This window comes from Ambystoma mexicanum, chromosome 11, assembly GCF_040938575.1.
Source record: "Ambystoma mexicanum isolate Mex_15411 chromosome 11, UKY_AmexF1_1, whole genome shotgun sequence".
Classification (NCBI taxonomy): domain Eukaryota; kingdom Metazoa; phylum Chordata; class Amphibia; order Caudata; family Ambystomatidae; genus Ambystoma; species Ambystoma mexicanum.
In genome coordinates this window covers 1,094,222,261-1,094,244,127 of record NC_090934.1, presented here as the reverse complement: position 1 = coordinate 1,094,244,127, position 21,867 = coordinate 1,094,222,261, and the positions used below count along the sequence as shown (strand labels likewise).

General features: G+C 46.6%; 1 protein-coding gene across 3 annotated transcripts in view; it reads right to left on the bottom strand.

Moving 5' to 3' along the window:
- The window catches only part of MINDY2 (MINDY lysine 48 deubiquitinase 2), an 838,774-nt gene that overhangs the window by 598,180 nt on the left and 218,727 nt on the right, over positions 1–21,867 (bottom strand). For all 3 annotated transcript variants that reach the window (XM_069624356.1, XM_069624357.1, XM_069624355.1), the window contains exon 3: positions 15,227–15,291. In XM_069624356.1, the coding sequence (XP_069480457.1) occupies positions 15,227–15,291 (65 nt within the window). The remainder of the gene's footprint in view (positions 1–15,226; positions 15,292–21,867) is intronic.

Sequence of the window (21,867 nt, the reverse complement as noted above, 5' to 3'; positions counted from 1 at the left end):
TCTGCAGGGCATCATGTCCCCTAACAGGGCCATCATGTCCCCTCACGTGCTGCCACATCTGTCTGTGGTCGTTACGGCTGCAATGCCACGCTCCACAATATTGGCTTCCTTTCCTGGAACATATGGCCAAGGGTGAGATGCAGTCCTACATCCATAGACAGCGGCTTCACATCAAGGGCCATGCTCCCTTGGGTCCAGCAGGCATGGGGCATACACACGTGGTGGGCGTGTCGTGGCTGGGGAGACAGTGTGGGAGCAGTCAATGTTGCGTGTTGCACAACAACAGGGTGCTTCCTATGAGATGTTGGCTCAGGGCATGGATAGGGTGACCAATACCATGTTCTCCCGACAAACACAGGGAGAGCACAAGCTGCAGGCATTGCGGTCCACATGCTGCTCACACAGGCTGCACATGGAGGCCAGCAACAGGAGCTGACGGGTGGAAACCGAGGTCTCTGCAGGCATCCCTGCTTGCAGAGGGTCTGGCCCACAGGGAAGCCCTGATGCAAGAGTTTCTGACCCTCAGAGCTTCAATGGAAGTGCTAGAGGCAGCCCGCAATACACAGTACCAACAGCAGATGCAACTGTTGAGTCATACCATCTTGGAGGAACTCTGTGCATCCCGTGAGGTGTTGTATGCAGACCTCCGAGGCTTCATGTTGCGACAGCCCTCCCAATCCTTGATAGCCATGCAGTCCATGAACCCATGGAGCAAATTGTTTTTTTCAACATCCACACATGTGACGTGCACCCTGCCCCTCCCCCTCAGGGGTTGATCGCCCTCAACCCCCCCCAGTCCAAGATGCACATATCTTTTCTTTTTTCCCCACCCCCCTGGCCAGATGTTGGCATGTCATTTTGTTTTGCCCTTTCCTGGTTGTGGTCTTAGTTATTTTTTGTATTGATTGCCCTTGAGGTGTGCCATTAACTCCTCATGGACTATACATGTGCAATGGTGTAGGTGCAGGCATGCCTAGTGAAGTCCTCTAGCATGTTTGCATGGGAGTGCACAGGATGGCATGTGCAGGTAATTGTAGCTTTGTTTTTCCATGGCACTTGTGTGCTGTGTCAATTATACTGCACAATGGGTGTTTTAATATGTTCGTCCATGTTGTTCCAGTAATCCGTGAAGTGGCGGTGACTGCTGTAGCGGGTGAGACATTCTGCACCATTCGAAGTCCACACTCCTCATGCCCTCCACCAGACAATGTCCTTCCTTTAAGAAATTAGGAAACACACATACTGGTGATGGTCATGTGGGATTTACAACCAGACAGTTATTTGGTAAGCATTTGCACTGTCTTGCATGTTGGGCATGCTTCATTGTTGGGCATCTTTGCTGCATGTGTCTGTTCTCTTATATGTCCTTTGGATGCTCACATGGCGTTGTGGTAATTTGATTGGAGCTCATGTCACTGTGTAAGTTACCTATGTGGATACCTCAATGAGCACACCGACTGTGCTGTGCAGCATGTTATTTGAACATCGGTAAACCAGGCCATGGACTCCTTGATCTGACATTTTCTTGTTATTCACTCTCTCTGGTGTGGTACAGTGTACTCCTGTACAAATCAATGTCATCGCCATTCACCATGTGTCACCCTGTGTTGCTCCTGCACTCTTGTGTTGTATGAATACTCTCTTTCTGGTGCCAACTGTGATCATGTATGTCCATGTATTTTGTTCGATTACGCTGCATTGCATTCCATGCAGGCAGAGCGTCTCCCGATGGTGTGCATCGTATGCAAGGCAGGTGAGTTCCATGGACAGGCGAGTGCATGGCATTTGCTGACACTTCAGTGGTGTTTACATGGGAATGGGGCACTGTGTGTGTTCACTCTGGCTTTCCTAACCTTTACCTCTGTCACTATTGCTCGAGGGTTGTATAACTCACCCAAGGGTGATGCCAATGATGGTTATGGTCTTGTTAATCTGATGGATTCCTGGGGACACCGTTTACTGATTAGGCTAACTGTGCTTTCTGACTGCGTGTCCACCTTTCATGGTTGGTTGTGAGTGTGCAGCATGGTCAACAGTTTGTGGACTGCGGCAGGGGCAGATGTTTGAGCTGAGGTGAGCCTCATTCAACTTTTATCATGTCTAATGAGTGGCACATCTGATCCCTATCAGGGTTTGTGGGATTAGGGATGTTTCTCAGATTTGCTGGGTCGAATTTATGGTTCAACTATTAGTGTGCTACAGCATTGTCATTCCACTAACATGTTGCTATGTCTGCTGGTACGTGGCTTCTTTGGTCTTACGGCACCTCAGGTTTTGTATTGTTAATTGGTTTTCTTCCTTTTCTCAGGCATGTGGAAACATGGTGTATGCAGCTTGTAGTGCAACCCATCTGGGTGCATGGTGGTGAGGCATTGGAATAGATACAGCATTACACCATAGGTATGCGATAACAATGAAGTCTGCATTGACCATGTTCTGGTGGTTTACACTGCACTTTTAACAGCATTTGTATGTTTAGGATTTTATATGTTTGCTTGTTGTTGTTGGCTTATGTCTTCCCTTGACCGTTGAGCCCCCCCCCCCGTCGGTGTGCAGGAGTACTTTGTGTAATTAAGCAGGGTTCTGGCGGAGGAGCAAGAGGTGAGTGGATTATTCATTATGAAGACATCCACTGTATATTCTCCTAGGCCATCTTCACAGTACCTTTGTTATGCACTTGCACAACATTGGTCTTGATAATACACGTGACTGAATGAACCAACTTCTGAGAGACACTTCATACACAACCCTCCGCACCTCAACGTACCCTGACACTCACCATCATCGTTATTCATTCGCCTCATTCACTCATGTCTCCCCTGAAGGACTCAACCAAGTTGACAAGTTCATGAAGGGGTTATCCCTATTGGTGTACAGCTGCTCATATAGAAGCATCATTGCAAACGTATCCTCTAGATCTAATGCGCTTGCTGATCTATGCATTCTCTCCTTTACGGTGTTTCATTTCAATCCTCCATCAGGCACTCACTTCTGCACAACATTGCTAATATGACATATGCACCGCCTTTCTGACCACCAACATACTGGTGAATAGCTTGATAGCCTTCCGGGAGGAACTGATAGCGAGGTTGGTCCACACACAAATTTACACCCATTAGGGCATTCTTGTGGATGTACGTGAACACCAGTATGCATTGTAACAGTCTGGAGCAACAGTCACTAGGGTCAAATAATGAATGGTGACATCCATCCATTCATTCATAATGCCCTGCTGTTATCATCCTTGATGTCTTATTTGCTTTTCACACAGTGATGCATTCCATCCACATTTTGATGATCCATGAACGGACAGTGGACTTCCTAATGTAATTCCTGTAAATATATTCCATGAGAAACCCATACTGTGTCCTTTCTTCTCCCCTACTTCAGCCGCCACATGTGGCATCATGCAGATGTCCATTCCTTTACAATGCATCTTTGACATATCAATTTGTCTGGTGCTACGCATATTTGGAACAATTTCAATAGGATTAATTTGCTATGATGAGGACAGAGTACTCTTCAGCACTGTTCGTAGTGACACGCTGGCACCCTTATTCACCAGGTCTGCCACAAAGCCATCCAGCCATCCTGAGCTGGTAACCTCAAAATGACCTTACAAAATTGCATGTCCCTATTGACTCCACTGCAGCCTACTTGTGCCACTGACTCAGTCCTTTCTACATGTTCGCACTCCATGCACGCTCATTCCAAGGCAGGGATGTTGCCCTGATGTTCAACTACCCACTTCCATGACTGCTACATATTCATGTGATTGTGAATGAGTCCGACTTGCAGGTCTTGATGCACACAGTTAATGTACAATTCCACAACATCACGCAGAGGTGCAATTTTACACGTGCTGTTACTCGCCAGGCTACACTAGTGCTACTGCCTATTGCACCAACTCCATGCTTGTAATCCACACCCTGTGTAATTCATCCGGGACAAGGGCGCAAGTATTATGCTTGACGTAAAAGCCAAGGTCCACATCTGTCTGCCACTGATTGTCCTCCATTGGCTAGCCATGACATTCAGCGTCGGGTCATAGGAAGTATGCATTGTGCACTGTGATTTGTGAGGCCTGCTTACTCCCTATCTGCTAATGTTCAGTCCTCAATGCTGTCCCTCCAGAGCCATTTCATCATGTTACTCCGACCTTCAGGTGATCCAGTTATTGATGGAGATTTTTTCAAGGGGATCTTAATCGTCAGCAGGGACCAACCTCCGGGATACCCATCCTGGCACACTCTGTTTGGGGACACATTTCCTTACTTTCCATGAACTACCCATGTGTTTCATCTTATACTCTTCCTTCTCTCACCCTCTTCCCTGCTAAGCAATCCCTGTGCTCCATTCCTTTTGTCCTAGTGGCTTGATGACTGTCTGCTTGATGTGCCTCAAGGTCTCACACGCCCCTATGAAACCCAGCTATTTGTGTGGCAGTTGACTCCGTGACATGGACTAGTGTCATCACTGCACTTGGGGAATGATCCGAGAGAGTTGCATCTCAGAACTTACCTGACCATCCACTGACTGGTTGCACTTGAACCACCCCTGAACTTGTTGCCACCCTCCGAACACCACACCCCTCTTAACATCTGTGCACTTGTGCCTTCTGATTGCACGATGCAGGAACAGCGTCTGTTCCAACCTGTCCTCGGTCCCTGCATGATGGCACATTGATGCACTTGTGAAAATATGATGATTCACTGTGACAGATTCATTGTTACATCCACTGTTTATAGTATGGTATGCATTTACTGTTCCTTTCCAGAATATTATGGATCTGTATGAGCAGGTGTTATTTTTGCACTTGCTCCATACATGTTTGGGCGCTTTCAGACACTTAGATAAATGGCCAATACATAACACATCTCCTTTGACATTACATACCATAGCACACTCTGGTGATTTCACATGACATATGGGACATTTTATGTGACACACAGGCAATTTGATGTCTATTTTGGCATGGTGATAGTGGCATACTCCCTCTATGTGTTTCTTTTGGAAACCCAAAATTAAATTAGTTTTAGTTCTAAGGGATGCACGCAATGTTGCACTTCCAGTGACACATTCTCAGGGTGGTTTGGTGGGCACAGATTGGCCCTTTGTCATGTAATGGCACCTGGAATGTGCCAGAGCTGTGTGCACTCCTGAGGGGTTGGATTTTAGGTGAAAAATATAGCCACAAGCTGCATACGGGCAGGCTCTCCATGTGCCCTTTGACCTGCCATGCGCAAGAGGCGTGCATGTGGTTGGGGATGTGGGGGCACCAGCATGTCCACAGGTACGCCACGCAGTGTTGCAACATTGTGCAGGATACATGCTGCCACAATGATCCTGAACACTAGTGGTGTTGCATATAGCAACTCACCACCAGAGTGGTCAAGGGAGCGGAAACATGACTTGAGCACTCCGAATGTGCGCTCCACTATGGCCAGAGTTGCAATATCGGCTGTGTTATCTTACCTGGAGCAGTGTGGCAGGGTTCCTTATTGCCTTCATCATGTAGGTGCTCAGAGGGTAGGCACGGGCATTTATACTCACCAATGAGCCATGTGTTGCCATGCCTCCCAGCTTCCAGGGCCCGGTGTAGGGGTGACATTCTGAATATGAAACTATCCTGGGTGGACCCTGGATAGTTTGCATATACAGAAGTAATGATGCCCTTGGCATCACATACAACCTGCACAGTGATGGAATGCCAGTGCTTGCGATATATGTGCTCTGTAGCCCTAGGTGGGCGTATAGCCACATGGGTGCATTAAAGCACTTTAGGGATGAGCGCTACCCCATAAAAGTCCTGGACTACAGCCTGCCTTTCTGCAGGTGTTCTGGGCATGTAGATGTGCCTGCGGACTGAGGGGCATGCAGTCGTTATTACCAACACCTGTTGTAGGCAGCGTGGGCTGTAAAATGCCCCCAACTATGGCAGTTGTCCGCTGAAATGTCCCAGTGGCCAAACAATGCAGTACATTGAGCCCCTTTTCCAAGGGGCTCAATGCTTGGGAGCACAGGGTGGGTGATGTAAGGTCATCTTCCCACTCTGTGACCAGGTCTAATATGATATCAGGTGGAAACCTATACTTGCCATAGACCTGGTCATCAGGCATCCGAAAAAGGCTGGCCCTAGGTAGAAAAATCCGGGCCCTGGCCATCCTCCTGCGGTGTCCCACGATCACTGCTGCGACAAATGGTACATTCATCGTAGCTGTATACGTGCGTTGTTTGATCGTGCAGAATTTTTATGCATTTGTTTTTGTGCATGTTGACGCTTACGCCAGCTATCCCGTGGCGGACATGTTTCCCAATTTGCACTTATTTTTCTGCATGCCAATGAGACCTGTTCAAATCCATGAATACAGGTTTTTAGCACGCATATGGGCGTTGCAAGGATTTTACTGTGGTACTTCCCTCGTTACGCCCATATTTTCACTTGTTCCCTATTCCACGTTTTCCGCCCCCTTTTTAGGTCACTGCGCAGACACGGGCGGGCCTTCGCTTGGAGTCACATTGCACAAGGTGTTCGTGGTGTCGCAGTAACGTGTTTGACTGGCGTGGATTCCTCGCAAGTCCCTGGTAAGCCCAGCGCATTGTGTTCCATGAATCGGAAAACTGACACTTGGTGCGATTTCATGCGCAAGCCCCTTATTTTCCACGGAAATCATTCCATGAATCGGGACCTTGGTGTTTTGAGCCCCTGGCATTAGATGGCTTTGTAACCATATTAGAACCAGCTGTTCAAAGACTGATAGGCAGGCCAAAAGGTGGCCTGCTTACTGCAGTAACAATAAATAGTGTATACGCAAAGTAAGCACTGGAAGTGAACGTATCCTAGTAAGCAAAATGTACAATGGTCCTCCAATGGAAAATCGCTTATTGGTCATCAGCATATGACCCACCAACTAGGGATGCCAACATGTGCTATCATGAGAATAGTGGAGGACATTCTAGATGCAGTGGGGATGTGTAGTCCTTTGATCATTGGAGGGGATGTTAATGCTAGAATCTCCTCCGATGTCAATATCTGTACCGATAACATATCTGGACAAGACCCGTTCGAACGGTACAATAAAAAAAAGGAATGTTTTGGGTACATTTACTATATGTACTATACTTCAAAGGTTTTTACAATTGAATGGCTATTGTGGTGGTGCAAGGCTAATGAAATAGCAAGTACTGAACTGGCAAAATGTATAGGTGAGAATGAGGTTTCTGGGACTAATCATGTGACCTGTATAACTAGATATGAAAAGATAATTTATAATATAAGTGAGCATGTCATTGTCGAATGTACAAGGAATAGGATGGATATTGCATGTAATATCAGTTCCAAACATGTACACCACTTTGACTCTAAAGTACAGGAAGAAAAGAAAACACTCAGACATGAAATCAAGTGCATAGTTAATAAACATGAGACTGGAATGAGGAGGGTGGAAAATTGGTATCTTAAATCTGCCATTAAAAAAAGACCTGAAAAATGCATATTACTCCTGGGTGCATAAATCCTTTAAGGAACAGCATATGGAAAAGCGGTCGATATTAGCAGCATGTGCCAAGAATGGCAATACAGTGGGTTTTTGGAAGGTTATAAGGGATGCGAACACCTCTAAGTCTAAGTCTCCAATTGGTGGTTGTTCGTGCACAGAATGGGAGGTATATATTGCTAATGTCTTAGGGAAAGAGGTTGGGGACATCCCTTACCTTGTGAATTGTGATGAGAAATTGGGAGGTTTGCCCAGAGTTATTGAATTAACCAACATTATTAAAACACTGAAATATTCATGAGCCGCTAAACACAATGGCACAAATAATGCATTGTTTGACGTAATGGTAAACATCAGTGAGACTAAAACCTTCCCCAGTTCACGGTTAGATAGCAACGTTGTGCTAGTTTGTAAAAAGGGCAGTAGAAGCTCTGTGTAAATATCTGATGTTAATAATGCTGGATGTACCCGCCACAATTTTTGCCAAACTGTTGCTTAATGATCTTACAGCCTCGTCTAATGACAACAGTATCTCTCTGAATCAAACGGTGATCTAATTACATTAACATCTTTAGTTGAGCACTCCTGGCATGGACGACAACTGATAGTATATATGGCATTTATCGAATTTAGATTGGCCTTTGATACTATACCAAGGGACCGACTATGGTTTAAGTTAAATGCACTGGGTATTCTGTGAAGGATTGTGATCTATGATCATCAAACTTCACACAGACACTAGTGTAAGAATCCGATTACATGGTGAGGGTCGAGTAACTAAATGGTAGCCAACCTGTCGAGATGTAAAGCAGGGCTGTATACTCACCCCACCCTTTTCAACCTATGTTTTACGGATCTACAGCAAGCTCTGGATGTTCGTGGTACCTTTGCGGTTAAATATTGTGGGCTCAGCATGTGCTGGCTTGGATATGCTGATGACATTGTTGTTATCATGGATTAAAACAAAAGCTCAATGCCTGGGGAAAATATTCTACTTTAAATGGTCTGAAAATCAATGTTGTTAAGACCAAGATCATGGAATTTAGGCAGTGCAACAATAACAAAATAAAAAAAGTATTGCTTGACTATTAATGAGAACCAGGTTGAGGCAGTCACACAGTATAAATATTTGGGGGTTATTATAGATTATCATCTAACCTGGCGGGCCCATTGGAATTACATTGGGGACCAGGTCAACCAGCAAATGGGTGCATTGAGTAAATTTGTTGGGAAAAATTGAGGTTGTTCTACTGAAACTATATTCACCATCTTTCAGGCCAAAATCAGATCCCTCATTTTGAGGAGTTGAGGTTTGGGGGAATGCATTTCTACAACACCTGAAGAGACTTGAAGGCAATGTCCTGAAGAAAGTGTGGAAGCTCCGTAAGACTATGTCCAATGAATATATACTGCTGGAATGCGGGCTTGCTAGTGTTGAAACCATGATTAGTATAACATTATCACTAACAGATGGATCAAAACGCATTTATTTATAAGATTAATATGTATTTGAAGAGGGGAATGCCAATGCGCAACAGCTGTTTGGAATGGATCAATAGGATCACAGTGTATTGGACCAATATTTTAGCTGCAGGCATCATGCAAACACGATTTACTAAGTTCAAACATCAGATAAAGAACATTCTAAAGATTGTGGATAGAGAGCAAACTCTGGTAGATTTAGCCACCAAAATGTGTGGTAAAGAATTTTAAGAACATGTGGAAACCCAAATATCTATGTGTATATCCAGATTGCAGCATTGTGAGGCAGTATATGCCTATTAAGTTTAACTGTGTTGCTACTTTTGAAATCACGGGCACATCGACTGGAATTCCTCACAATGAGCACACATGTAGGTTATGTGGCGAAATTGTATTATAAACTATGAGGCATCTATTCACTGATTGGGAGAGTTTAAAATCTGTTAGAGAGCAATTCTAAAGCAAATATGGGAATTAAGTTTTAAGTTTTATGAATCTGGAATTATGGGATTACTTTATGAGATGGGATGATTTTAATATGTTTTATGGTGTTAAATATTCTGATTATTTATTGAAAATACTTAATGATGTTCTACATTGAGATGACTGGTTTATATGCAATGGTGTAAAGGGATTGTGTATAAAGTCTTCATTTGATCATATGCATGTAAAATAATTTTATTTTGTATCTTTTAAACTGTCTCTATGACTTGGACTGTCTTCTGTGACACTGGAATCACGGTGTGCTTGCCTCACGCGTAAGACACAATATTGAATAGATGCACCAGGGGTCCTAAAGAAACAAAAAAAAATCCCGAGTGTAACCCAGCTGCAAATTCAACCTCAGGAATTCAGTTCCCAGAACACTTTGTATGGAAACAAAGTGTGCCGTCAAGCGGAACAAACCTCTCAAGGTAGGAAGACCACGGAACAGTGAAGAGCCATAAACAATCCATGGACTTACAAGATGGTGCTGCAGAGGATTATAAAGCCATAAACCACACTGGGCCTCATTATAATAGTGGTGAGAATGGTATGAACGGTGCCGGTAAGGCACCGGCACCGTTCATACCATCCTGCCGCATTACGAGTTCTGCTTGCGGGTCCCCGACAGCCTGCCAGGTCTCACCTGGCAGGCTGTGCAGCACCCACTAGCAGAACTTGTGATTGCACCAGCACCGTTGAAAACGGTGCCGGTGCAACCATGTTCCCCACCCCCATTCTGCCCTATGGAGCAGAATGGGGATCGGGAGCCCGGCAATACCGCCACCCGTGAATGGGCAATTACCGGCCCATTCATCTCGTAATGGGCCGGTTATTAGCCAATCACGGGTGGCGGGGCCGGTAGCGAGCATGGCGGTAACCGTGCCTGCCATACAGGCACGGCTACCGCCATGCTCATAATGAGGTCCACTGTTCTCAACCAATAATCAAATAATGAGGCAGATTAAGGCTTATAGGAGGTATAACAAACCCCAGCAGATACAAGAGCACAACACACATCCTCATGGGTTAAAAACTAAAAAAACATTTTAAAAAACTGCTGGGAAATTCAAATTCATTCAATCTCTTGGACCAGAAGAAAGCAAAAAGTACCTTCTCATGCTCCCATGCTAGAAGGGGGTGGAGGAGGGTTGGAAAGAGACTTGGAGAGCTTTTAAGCCTTGGAAGATGCAGGTTGCCCAGAAGGCCACAGAAGTCCTTCACCACATCCAGAGGAGGAAACTAGAGAGAGAGATGGAAGAGAGAGAGAGAGAGAGAGAGATGGAAGAGAGAGAGAGAGAGATGGAAGAGAGAGAGAGAGAGAGAGAGAGAAAGAGAGAGAGAAAGAAAGTGAGAGAGAAAGAGAGAGAGAAAGAGTGAAAGAGAGAGAAAGAGAGAGTGAAAGAAAGAATGAAAGAGAGAGAGAGAGAGAGAGAGAGAGAGAGGGGGGGAGTGAGAAAGAGAGGGGGAAGTGAGAGAGAGGGGGGACGCAAGAGTGTGAGAGGAAGCGAGAGAGAGTGACCGACGGCTGTTTGGAGTCCTGCATTGAGACAAGGTCCAAAGTAGGAACCCGTCATGGAGTCTGAATAAAACCAAGGTCCAGGAGGAACCAGTTCTAAGTGCAGAGTGAGCTAAGTGTAAGGAAGGCATGGTATCAAACAGTTAAGACAGACAAGTGATCACAGTTCAAGGGTGTTTATTGAACTTCAATGTATTGTTTGAATGCCTATCTAACCCTTAATCTAGGGACAGGGAGCAAGCTACATCAAGTGGTTAACCTCCTTCCTGTCCGACTGCCCACCCCAGGTGAAACTTGGTTCCTTTCTCTCCACTATCACTCTTTCAACCTGCAGCATCCCGCAGGGCTCTAACCTTTCCCCTGGTTCTCCACTGGGAGATTGCCAGTTTCACACCTAATTTCCGGTGTTATGAGGATGACATGCAACTCTCCTTCAGGCTACCCTCAGCCACCTCCACGACCTCGCTCATATCCAACTGTGTCCGCGATTCAGTCATGGTGTGCTGCAAACTACCTCTGCCTCAACGCCAGTAAGACTGAGATCGTTCTCATTGAGACTCGTGCTCCCGCTTTCCCACTCACTCTGGCCGGCCTCCCTTGGCCCTGCGCATGCACCCACATGCAAGGCAAAAAACCTTGGGGTCATCTTTGACTCCACTCTCTCCTTCTCCACTCACATTTCGGATATCTCTAAAAAGTCCAACTACCAGCTGCATCTCCTAAGAGGTATTCTTCCTTTTCTCACCTTCCTCCAGAGACTTGGTTCTCTCAATGCTTGACTACTGCAACAGCCTCTTTCTTAACCTCCCTGCCTATGCTCTATGACCTCTGCAACTCATTCAGAACAGAACTGCAAGACTTCTCCTTGTCCTCAAAACCATGTACCCCATCTCTCCGGCGCTGAAATCCCTCCACTGGCTTCCTGTGGTTGCAAGGATCAAGTTCAAGACCCTCTGCATTGTCCATAAGGCTTTCTGGAGCCTGGGACCTACCTATCTTGACCGATGCCTTCCTAAATACTGTCCCTCCCGAGCACTCCGCTCATCTACCTCCAACCTTCTGCGAGTGAGCCGGTTCTCGAAGCAAATATTTGGAGGGAGATCTTTATCCTCAGCAGGGGCCTCACTCTGGAATAGCCTCCCTGCCAACCTCCGTCTTGAGCCGGATCTCCTTAAGTTCCGGAAACTCCTTAAAACATTCCTCTTCTACTCTTACTTCTCTGTCCCTCTACCCTGCTAACCACTCTCATCGCTCTATCCCTCCTTTTCCTCACAGCATGCCGACCAGCTGCCGGGAGTGCCTCAGAGCCAGTCCTTCAGCACTTGCCTCAGGGCCTGCACTTGCCTCATAGCTACTACACTCAGTTTATTACCCTTGGAGAATGGCATCTCTCAGCATATACCCAGTTTCTGACCAACTGGGCGAATCTGGATTCCCCCCTCTCCTGCACTTGTCCCCCCCTCCCTCACCTGTACCGTCTGCAAACTTGCACGATCTGAACGTACCATGCCTTGAAGAGCGTCTATCTTTTCCGCCCTGTCTCCCCTCCTGCATGGTGGCGCCTCTTTGCTCTTGGAAAAACTGCAGAATCGTTGTCAGATCCATTTATTGTTATCTACACAGTTCATTGTATCATATGCACTTACTCTACCTTGGCAGACTGGTTATTGTTCAGAAACTCAGGGGCTCTGAATGACTGTTTTTCTCCCCTTTTCCCTCCCTCCTTTAGCGCTTTGAAACGCTTGCCTTGTGTATAGGCACCTTACAAATAAACATTACCATACCAAATAATAATACTGCAGTCCCAGTGGTGTTTGTCAAAATAAAAGGGCCTATACTAATAAACCTATTGACAATCCTTACTTCCAAATACAAACGGTGTGGGACAACAATGTATGCAAAAAGAAAAGTGTTCAAGAACGGATATGTCCAGATAGTTGACCAGTTGACTTCCCTTGCCCACGTTTTCAGCACGGGACAAGGCGGCAAGCTCGGGCTTCGCACACACTCATGCTTCTCTACCACGCGGATACAGTTCAAAGCATAGGTATCAGGGCCTTCTGCCAAAGTCTTTCCCAATAACAATCTCTTTTGGCAGAGGGCCTGATGTAATCAACAAGCACAAAAGTTCCTTTCTTATCAGGATTTTAACATTCACAAGTTCTCGGGTCCACTGTTCATCATGGGTCTCCCTCCTTTAGGCTTGGACCCCCTTTTAACACAAGGTTTACAATTGGTCTCCCTCGATCAGACTCAGACCATGGATCTCCCTTGTTCGGGCTCAGACCCCTTTAGCATAATGTTCACAATTGGTCTTGCTTGTTCAGGCTCGGACCATGTAATCTCACTAAGACTTTCGATTGTGCAATGGATTTTGCTTAAACCATCGCAGGACCACTTCGATTCACTTCTTTTCTCATTCTCATCCTTTACTTTCGCTTCTGCAACTTCTTGGCTGGATACTTCACAGAGACCTTTGATTGAGCACATTCGCATTGCCAGACCACTCCGTCTCCGTCACTGGTATTGTATCTTTCTCTGTTAAACATCCATCAGCAATAAAGCTTTTGTAGCGTCTCATCACACGCGTTACCAATCTTCATTCTTGCGCTCTTTATACAATGTTGCCACTTGCAACCTTGACTTCAACACAGACCGGTCTTGCATCGGTTTCCCCAACTCACCTGCTGTGTTGATCTCTCTGGCGCCGCTTTCATCCTGTGGCCAAGGATAGTACCACGGCGGCTGCTGCTGCTCCTCCCCGACTCGGTCAGCAAAGCAGGAGGGCCCCGGGTAGCTCCGACACAATGCAGGATTCTTCAGTCTGGTTTTCTGGCCTTAGGCTTTTAAACTGAAGGATACTGTAAAGTAACGGTTTCTCCTCGGAAAGGACAAGGGTATCTCCCTCCTTGCGCACCCTTCTAGGTTTGCTGTCTTTCTTCCCTCGTTCAGCTGCTGTCTAGAAAATGCTGTTCCTTTGTGTGCTTTGCCTCACTCAGAGTGTATTCTCGTGCTCTGCCTTTTAACCGTGTGGCAAAGATTAATGGAAGTCAGGTGTGAATGGTTACCAGTATTTGCTGGACCTTGCCTGACCATGGTAGTGCACCATGTAAGGTACAATGCTCGGGTGACAGTGTTTTCTCCCAGAGCGGGCGGTCCACATGAATGTGTTTGGGAAGGGGGCGGGGGGGATAAAGTTCCCAAATATCTTCCGGGTATAATGGGGTAAAGATGTTACAGGGAGGGGGATACCGCGTCTCGCCATCAGGTGTCCAACTCCCAGTCCGCGAAGACCCCTCACCCAGGTGATCCTGCCGCACTGGCCTACCCCCGGAAACTGGATCCAAAAGCGATGGCCGTGTCCTGGCAACCTGGATGACAGATCCAGAGGACTAGCGGGTGAGACACCTTGTTGCTCACATAAGCAACAATTCTATTTTTTATTAGGATATGGTTGTTTATGAACTTTTACTTGACACATTTGTTCATTAGCTGAAGGTAGCACAGAGCATAAAACTCTCAAGACTAGGTTTGAAAACGTTCTGTTAGCCACTTAATTTGAACATTTTCCTTGTAGAATATTGAGTGGCAGCAAGGATAAAGGACTTTTAAAGATTAGGTATTACCTTGAGTTGAGATATTGAGAAGAGCATAACCCGAGAACCATTTACTTAGCCCATCCTGATAAAGTCAGTCTTTAGTTTTAGAGTTTCCCCTTAAGCATTCTTTCCACCTAAACCCTAATTAATGCAACAATGAATAAGGTTCTGCAGAATCCTAGTTTAAGTTTGACTTGTGTAGTTGCCTTGCGTTCCCCACAGGTTGTACATTTTGTTAGTGATAGACGCACTGAAGAAGCTGCTAAAATCAATTTTGTCCCATTACCCTCCCTCCCCCGGAAGCAGAAGGCGCTCTGCAATGGACTTATTCTGCAGATGGCAAAATGTTGTAGGGGGCTAGTGCGACAGAAGCTCCTATGGATATTTGGAAGCTGGAGACATTCCGAGACAAGTTAAACAAGGCCTGTTAACATTACATATTAACGACAACAAAAAGAAAACTTAAATAAATATTTAAAAAATCCCAGACCATAACCAGGTTCTGCCAAAACAGGCATTGTGCTGCATCACTGCCTGAAATTCAAAACATAATTTAAACACCACAATGCAATACTACATCAAATGTTTATAAGCACCAGATATGAGTTCCTAATTCTTACAAAATGTCACACTACATTATTTAATACCTGTTCATAGTTCAGTCGTTGAACTTCAGAGATTTCTTTTGGTTTTGTCTCAAGAATATAGTCGCCTGTGAAGAAAAAACATTAGTACTGCATTGTATTTCATATCCTTAAACTGCACAAAAACGCAACATAGATCAAGCACATTCAGAATTACTTAATTCAAACTTCCTAAACAAAAAGAAAAATCATTTATTTTGGATACACAAGCACACACCAATACACTGGTGTAAAAGCTATGGTATCTTATTTTTAAACAGATACTTTTATTTTATGTATTGCCATTGTGTACGACGCCAGCTGCGGTCCCATCCGCTTCATCACATCTAAGGACAAGATTTTCTTTCAGTTTAGATCAATAAGTGCGAGGGAGAAGTAAATAACCAGTTCCTCAGAAACAAGTGCAGGTAATAGGGCACAGAAAATTGGAGTATAGATGAGTCCAATAGACAGTGGTGGCATCATTGTGAGGTTAACTACAAGAGACCAGATTACAAATAAAGTGTTAGAAATATAGAAAAACAGCAAGGATTGAGAGGAGATTGAGGGAAAGCAGGGTGGAAGGGAGTGCTGGAATTAAAAAATAGGAGGAGCACAGAGATTACACCAGTAGTTGAAGATTAAATATGAGGAATAACCGATTTTATTTTTAAAAAGGGTCATAGGCAGTGGCCCTACATCCTTTGGCCATTGGGAAGCCATTCCATAGCTTGACAACAACTGCATTTAGTTTTCTTTCACCAAATGTCTTCCTTCTGAAAGTTGCAATGACAATGTTTTAGCAGACGAGGATCTGAAGAGCCTGGATGTCCAATAGATATTGATCTTAAGCTTCTGGTATGTTGGGCCAGAGTTCTAGAAGGTTTTGTAGCTGATGCATAGAACCTTGAAATTGATGAGGCAGCAACAGAGAGTCAGTTGAGAGCCATCAAGGCTGGCAAGATGTGATCCTGAAGTTTGGAGGTGTAAAGTTAATCGGACCACCTTCTTTTGCATAACCTGGAGCTGATGCATAAGTAACTGGGGAATCGCCACAAATAAGCTATTGCAATAGTCGAGGCAGGATAGACCATTGGCTGTCTCTCTTGCATTCTCTGTGGAAGATTCAAGAATGAGAGGAAGCGTTTGTGGATGTTTAGCAAGAAATGGGATTTCCTCATCTCCTGAATTTGTGGTACAAATGTTAGTATTCTGTCAAAGACTAAACCCACATTTTTTGCAGAGTGGATTAAGGCGGATTAGACCTGCAAAGTAGCAGGCTAGAAGAATGAAAGTAGGGGGAAATGAAGATTAGAAGATGATGATTTCCATTTGACTCATTGAGACAGAGGCAGTTGCCAATCATCCAATCATGTATCTTTGCGATAGCATGTGGGTTGATAGTGTGACCAGAGTGGCTGAAAACAATCTGCGTGTCGTCAGAATATTTTTTAAAGGAGAATTGAAAAGGGAATGAGATTTCCGATAAGTATTGAAATCCCAAGGGGATACGTCAGAACATTGGGGAACTCAGCGGGTCAGATTTTTAGGGGGCCGACCAAACTGAGTTCCCCATTATGGGCCAAGAAAGAAATCAACTTAAGGCCTATGTCCTCAATGTCGAAGGAAATGGGAATGTGGTCCTCTCCCTCTCTCACCTCGGACTGCCCAACTGCCATTCAAGAGTGGTGTGCCGCCAATTATCTTTGTCTGAATGCCAGCAAGACTGAGATCCCCCTCATCGGCACACCAACTCCATCCTTTTCCACACTCTCTGGCAGGCCTCCGTGGGCCCTCCTCCTACCCCCTACCTGCAAGGCTAAGAACGTCAGAGTCATCTTTCACTCCACACGTTCCTTCTCCGCCCACATCTCTGAGGTCTCTAAAAAGTCCAACGACCTACTGCACCTCCTCAGAGGTACTCTGCCTTTCCTCTCCTCCCATCAGAAGCTCACTGTCTCCCAAGCTCTGGTTCTCTCTAGGTTGGAATATTGTAAGAGCCTCTTTCTAAATCTACCTGCCTCTACTCTCCGCCCTCTGCAATTTATCCAGAACAGGACTGCAAGACTTGTCCTTGGCCTCAAGCCCTGGGATCGTATCTCTCCAGCTCTGAAATCTCTCCATTGGCTCCCAGTGGATGCAAGGATTAAATTCAAAACCCTCTGCATTGTCCACAATGCTTTCTGTGGCCTGGGTCCAAAATACCTTCAGCTATCCCTCTGCAAATACCTCCCCTCTCAAGCTCTTCGCTCCTCTAACTCCCTCTGGGTCAATCGTTTTTCAAAGAAACAAGCTGGGGTAGATCTCCATCTTCGGCTGGGGCCTCTCTCTGGAACAGCTTCCACGCAACTCTTAATCTTGAGGAGAAACATCTCCGGTTCCAGAAGCATCTCAAGACCTGCCTTCGCTCCCCTGCCGATCTGCTCTCTTGGCACTGTGCACCTGGCCACCCCTGGGCCCAGGTACCTACTCACCCTGCCACCCTCCTGCAATGCCTCCTGGACACCAGTTGCACTGGGGATTGTATCTGTATGCATACAGCCCCCTTTTTTTGTTCCTTCCTTTTCTTCACTTATCAGACTTACCCAGTCTGCTGCCTTAAACGCGGCACTTGCCACTTGCTGGCTGCACTACCACTGCTTATTGCCTCTGTTTTCTGTTTATTTTATTTATTATTATTTATCTGCTCTCCTCTGCTCCTTACTTTCCACTCTCCCCCTTCCATGCACTTTTTCCCCTTTTCCCTTTCCCATGCACTTGCGCATTCTCAATGTCACTGGGCCTAGTAAGATCTTTGTTTTGTGTTTCTTCCCTGTTGCCCTCCCTTGCCTAGTCGCGCTCTGAAACACCTGTGTATGAGCGCTATACAAATAAAATATCATATCCTATCATATCATATACTATAGAATGACTGACTGTGCCAAAAAACAGAGGATGGGGAGGATGGCAGTGGAGTTAGCGTCTGAAGATTTCAGGAGCTCATCCCCCATGAACAGGAGTGCAGATTCTGATCTTCAGCTGGCCTGAAGCTCGACTGGTGGTCGCCGAAGCAGGTGATTCACTGCATCTCTAAAGATGACTAGTTAGAACCTTTTGCAGGATCTTTCCTACGAAAGGAGGGTTTGAGATGGGTCTGGAGACTGATGGCATATCACGATCATATGAACCATAAAGGGAGGTTGGTTTCACCACATGCATGAAACAAAAGGAATAATTTTGAAAATAAGTACGCCTTCTCCAACACATTACAAGGCATCAAAAACACATTGCGGGCAGGAGGAGAGCCACCATCTTCTGGCAGAAGAGCACATCCAGAGGGTCACAGGGGACTTGGTTGGTGGCCGCCCAGGCCCCTCAGATGAACGTGGCGACAGCGACATGGATCCCACACGGGGTACTAGAGGCCTGGACTCAAACAGGGGAAAATATAGGGTGAGAGGAACCCGAAAATTCCAGATAACTGAACACCCCCCGGCCACTTCTCAGGGGCACTCGAAGTGAGAAAAAGTCGCTCTGCAGGTGAATTGCACATCTGCTTACATTCTGCTGTGCCCCCCGACAACCTGTAAACTGCAGTGGGAGTAAATTGTCCTAACATATAGCCATGGTTGGCGCGTTATGTTCTCTTGGTTTGCGCTAGTACCGTTTGTGAGGTTATTGTGGTTTGCTAGACCCATTGAAGGGTTCCTTGAGCTTGTTTGATGGAGGGGAGGAGGAGATTCTGGGGGAAGATTCGTAGATTCTAGCCTGAGACCGATAGGACACATTGAATACCTTAGGTCTGACTTAAGGGTGAAGGAGCCAAAACCGTGTTATACTAGTAGCCTGAGGCAGGGGACGAGCTCCTGTTGGTCTGTCTACGGAACCCAGTTATTCTGGGAAATGGAGACAGACGCCTCAAAAGGGATGGCGGGAGTGGGGGAAGGGGCAAAGAGGAAAGGGGGTGGTACAGGGAATGTCATGGATTCTTACATCAAGTGAGGCCCCACGCCTAACCAGGCATTTGGGACCTGTAGGGCGCAGGATAAAAAGAGATGATTGTTGAGAGACGGATTGGCACGTTGAACGTCAAGGGCCTGAACTCTCAAAATAAGCGATCCCTCACGAGCAACATGTTCCGCAAACAAAATATGGTGGCCCTTTTCTTGCAAGAAACACACTACCGACAGGGGATGGAGTCGCCGATCAAAGGGAAAGAAATAGGTAGAAACTTTTGGGCCTCCCATAAATCCTCCAAAAAAGAAGGGGTGAGTATACTCCTGGGCAAATCCTTCTAGCTTACGGACATTGAGATCAAGAGAGGCGTTTGGGGTAGGTTCTTGGGAATAAAGAGCACATGTGAGGGAATGCGGATGAGGGAATGCGGATCACACTAGCTACTCTCTGCGCTCCCAACGTGGGTCAGATCCAATTCATACGTCAGGTGTTCAAGGCAATGGATGAATGGGCCGAGGGAACCATGGTTCTTGGTGGGGACTTCAACCTGATAGTGCACCCACAGCTGGATTCGTGGTCAGCAAAGGGGATGGGGGGGTAGAGAGGCTACTAAGGACAACCTAGCCTTGCGCAACCTTCTACAATAGTACTGCTGGGTCGATGTATGGCGCAGGCCGTGGTCGGGCCCCAGGGGATACACATTAATTTCTCCCCCACATCAGTCATATTCAAGAATAGACCTCTTGCTGGTATCGGAGGAGGGCGAAAGGGAAGTCGGGGTGCCAGCTGTGGAGTCCATCACATGGTCAGACCATGAGCTTGTAGTGACTGTGTTGCCCAAAGCCCGGAGGAGTGGTAGATGGCGATGCTGAGAGACCAGGTATTCAGGGAGTTCTTGAGGAAGGAAATAAGGGCCTACTTATAGATGTACGATACTGGGGAAACCGATCTCAAAATGGTGTGGGAGGCAGCAAAGGTTACCATCCGGGGCCTGCTCACTGCATAAGGCTCTCGTAAGAAACGCGAAAGGGCGCTGATTGACAGTAATCTCCGCAAGGAATTGAGAGCAATGCAGTTGCAACTTAATCGAGAGGGGGTTGACAAGGAGACCCTCCTAGGGAAAATGATGGAGAAGAGACAGACACTGCACAAGGTCCTAATTGGGGAAGTGGTCAAGAAGATGAGCTACATGCAGCAAAGATATTATGAGAAGGGGGACATGGTGGGGACCCTACTGACACACAGGGCAGGAGGCTGTTGGACGGAGAGGAGGGTTGCAGGCATTCGTGACCCAAGTGGGAGGAGACAGACGGGTGGGAGCGAGGTTTCGGAATGCTTTGCACATTACTTTAAGGAATTGTACACCAAGCAGAACGGGGAGTCTGTAGAAGACATGCAGAGTTATCTAGCCGAGCGGAACTTCCTTAAGCTCGCTGAGGCAGAACTACAGGGCCTGGAGGGGGAGATCAAAGGGGAGGAGGTGGAGGAGGCTATCAAAAAATTGAGGACAGGGAAGGCCCCGGGTGAAGACAGCTTTACGGCCGACTTCTATAAACAGTATCAGTCCTCAATGGCGAAACCCATGGCCAAGTTGTTCAACCAGATACGGGGGCAAGACAATACCCCCAACATTTCACCCGGGCCTGAAATCGGTGATACCGAAGCCCGGGAAAGACCAGAGGACTGTGCCTCCTACAGGCCTATCTCCCTCTTAAACATGGACGCCAATATCTTTGCCAGGATTCTGGCGACACGGTTGGAGACACACCTTCCCCGGTTGATCCACCCAGACCAGGTGGGGTTCGTGCTAAATAGACAGGGGGCGGACAGCATGCGAAAGACTCCATCTGTTAAGCTCGAGAATGGTGCGGGAGGAAGGGGCGCTTCTTCTATCGCTAGACGCTGAGAAGGCTTTCCACAGGTTAAGTTGGGCCTTTATGGGGTAAGTCTTCTCGTCCATGGGAATGGGCCCGAGGTGGACGGGCTGGTAATCGGCCCTATACTCAAAACCGGCGTCGAGAGTTGTGGTCAACGGAAGGGAGCCGGGACCTTCCCCATTGGGGAGGGGTAAGCGACAGGGGTGCCCCCTATCCCAGCTCATATTCGTGTTACTTATGGAGAAATAGGCAGTGTCCATTAGGGACAACGGGGGGGTGGGGTCAGAGGCGTTCTGGTACGGGACGCGCACTGTAAGATGGTTTGCAGACGACGCACTCGTCTATGTGGCCGAACCATCTCAATCCATATCACATGTGCTGCGCAGCCTGGAGCACTACAGGACTATGTCAGGCTTCAAGGTCAATCTGGGGAAATCTGTGGCATTCATAGCAGGGACACTATCTGACACGGAGGGGGAGTTTGTGGCGGGGCTACCCTTCAAGGTGCAAAGAGATGCGTTCCGTTATCTGGGGATTCAGGTCACACGAAACCCCGAAGACGTATTGATCAGTAACTTCCTCCCCCTTTGGTCAGCAGTAAAAAGGGCCATTGAGAGGTGGGCTGTACTGGGATTCTTGTGAAAGGCACGCCTCAATTCAATAAAAATGGTAGTTCTCCCCAAATTCCTGTTCTTGTTCCAAATGCTTCCAAAGTCGGTGCCTAGTGCATTTTTGATAAAGTTGAGGCAAACTCTGCTGAGATATCTCTGGCCGGGGAAAAAACATAGGTTCTCATTTGACACCCTGATAAGACCAAAGGAGGAGGGGGGGAGTGGGCCTTCCAAATATGGA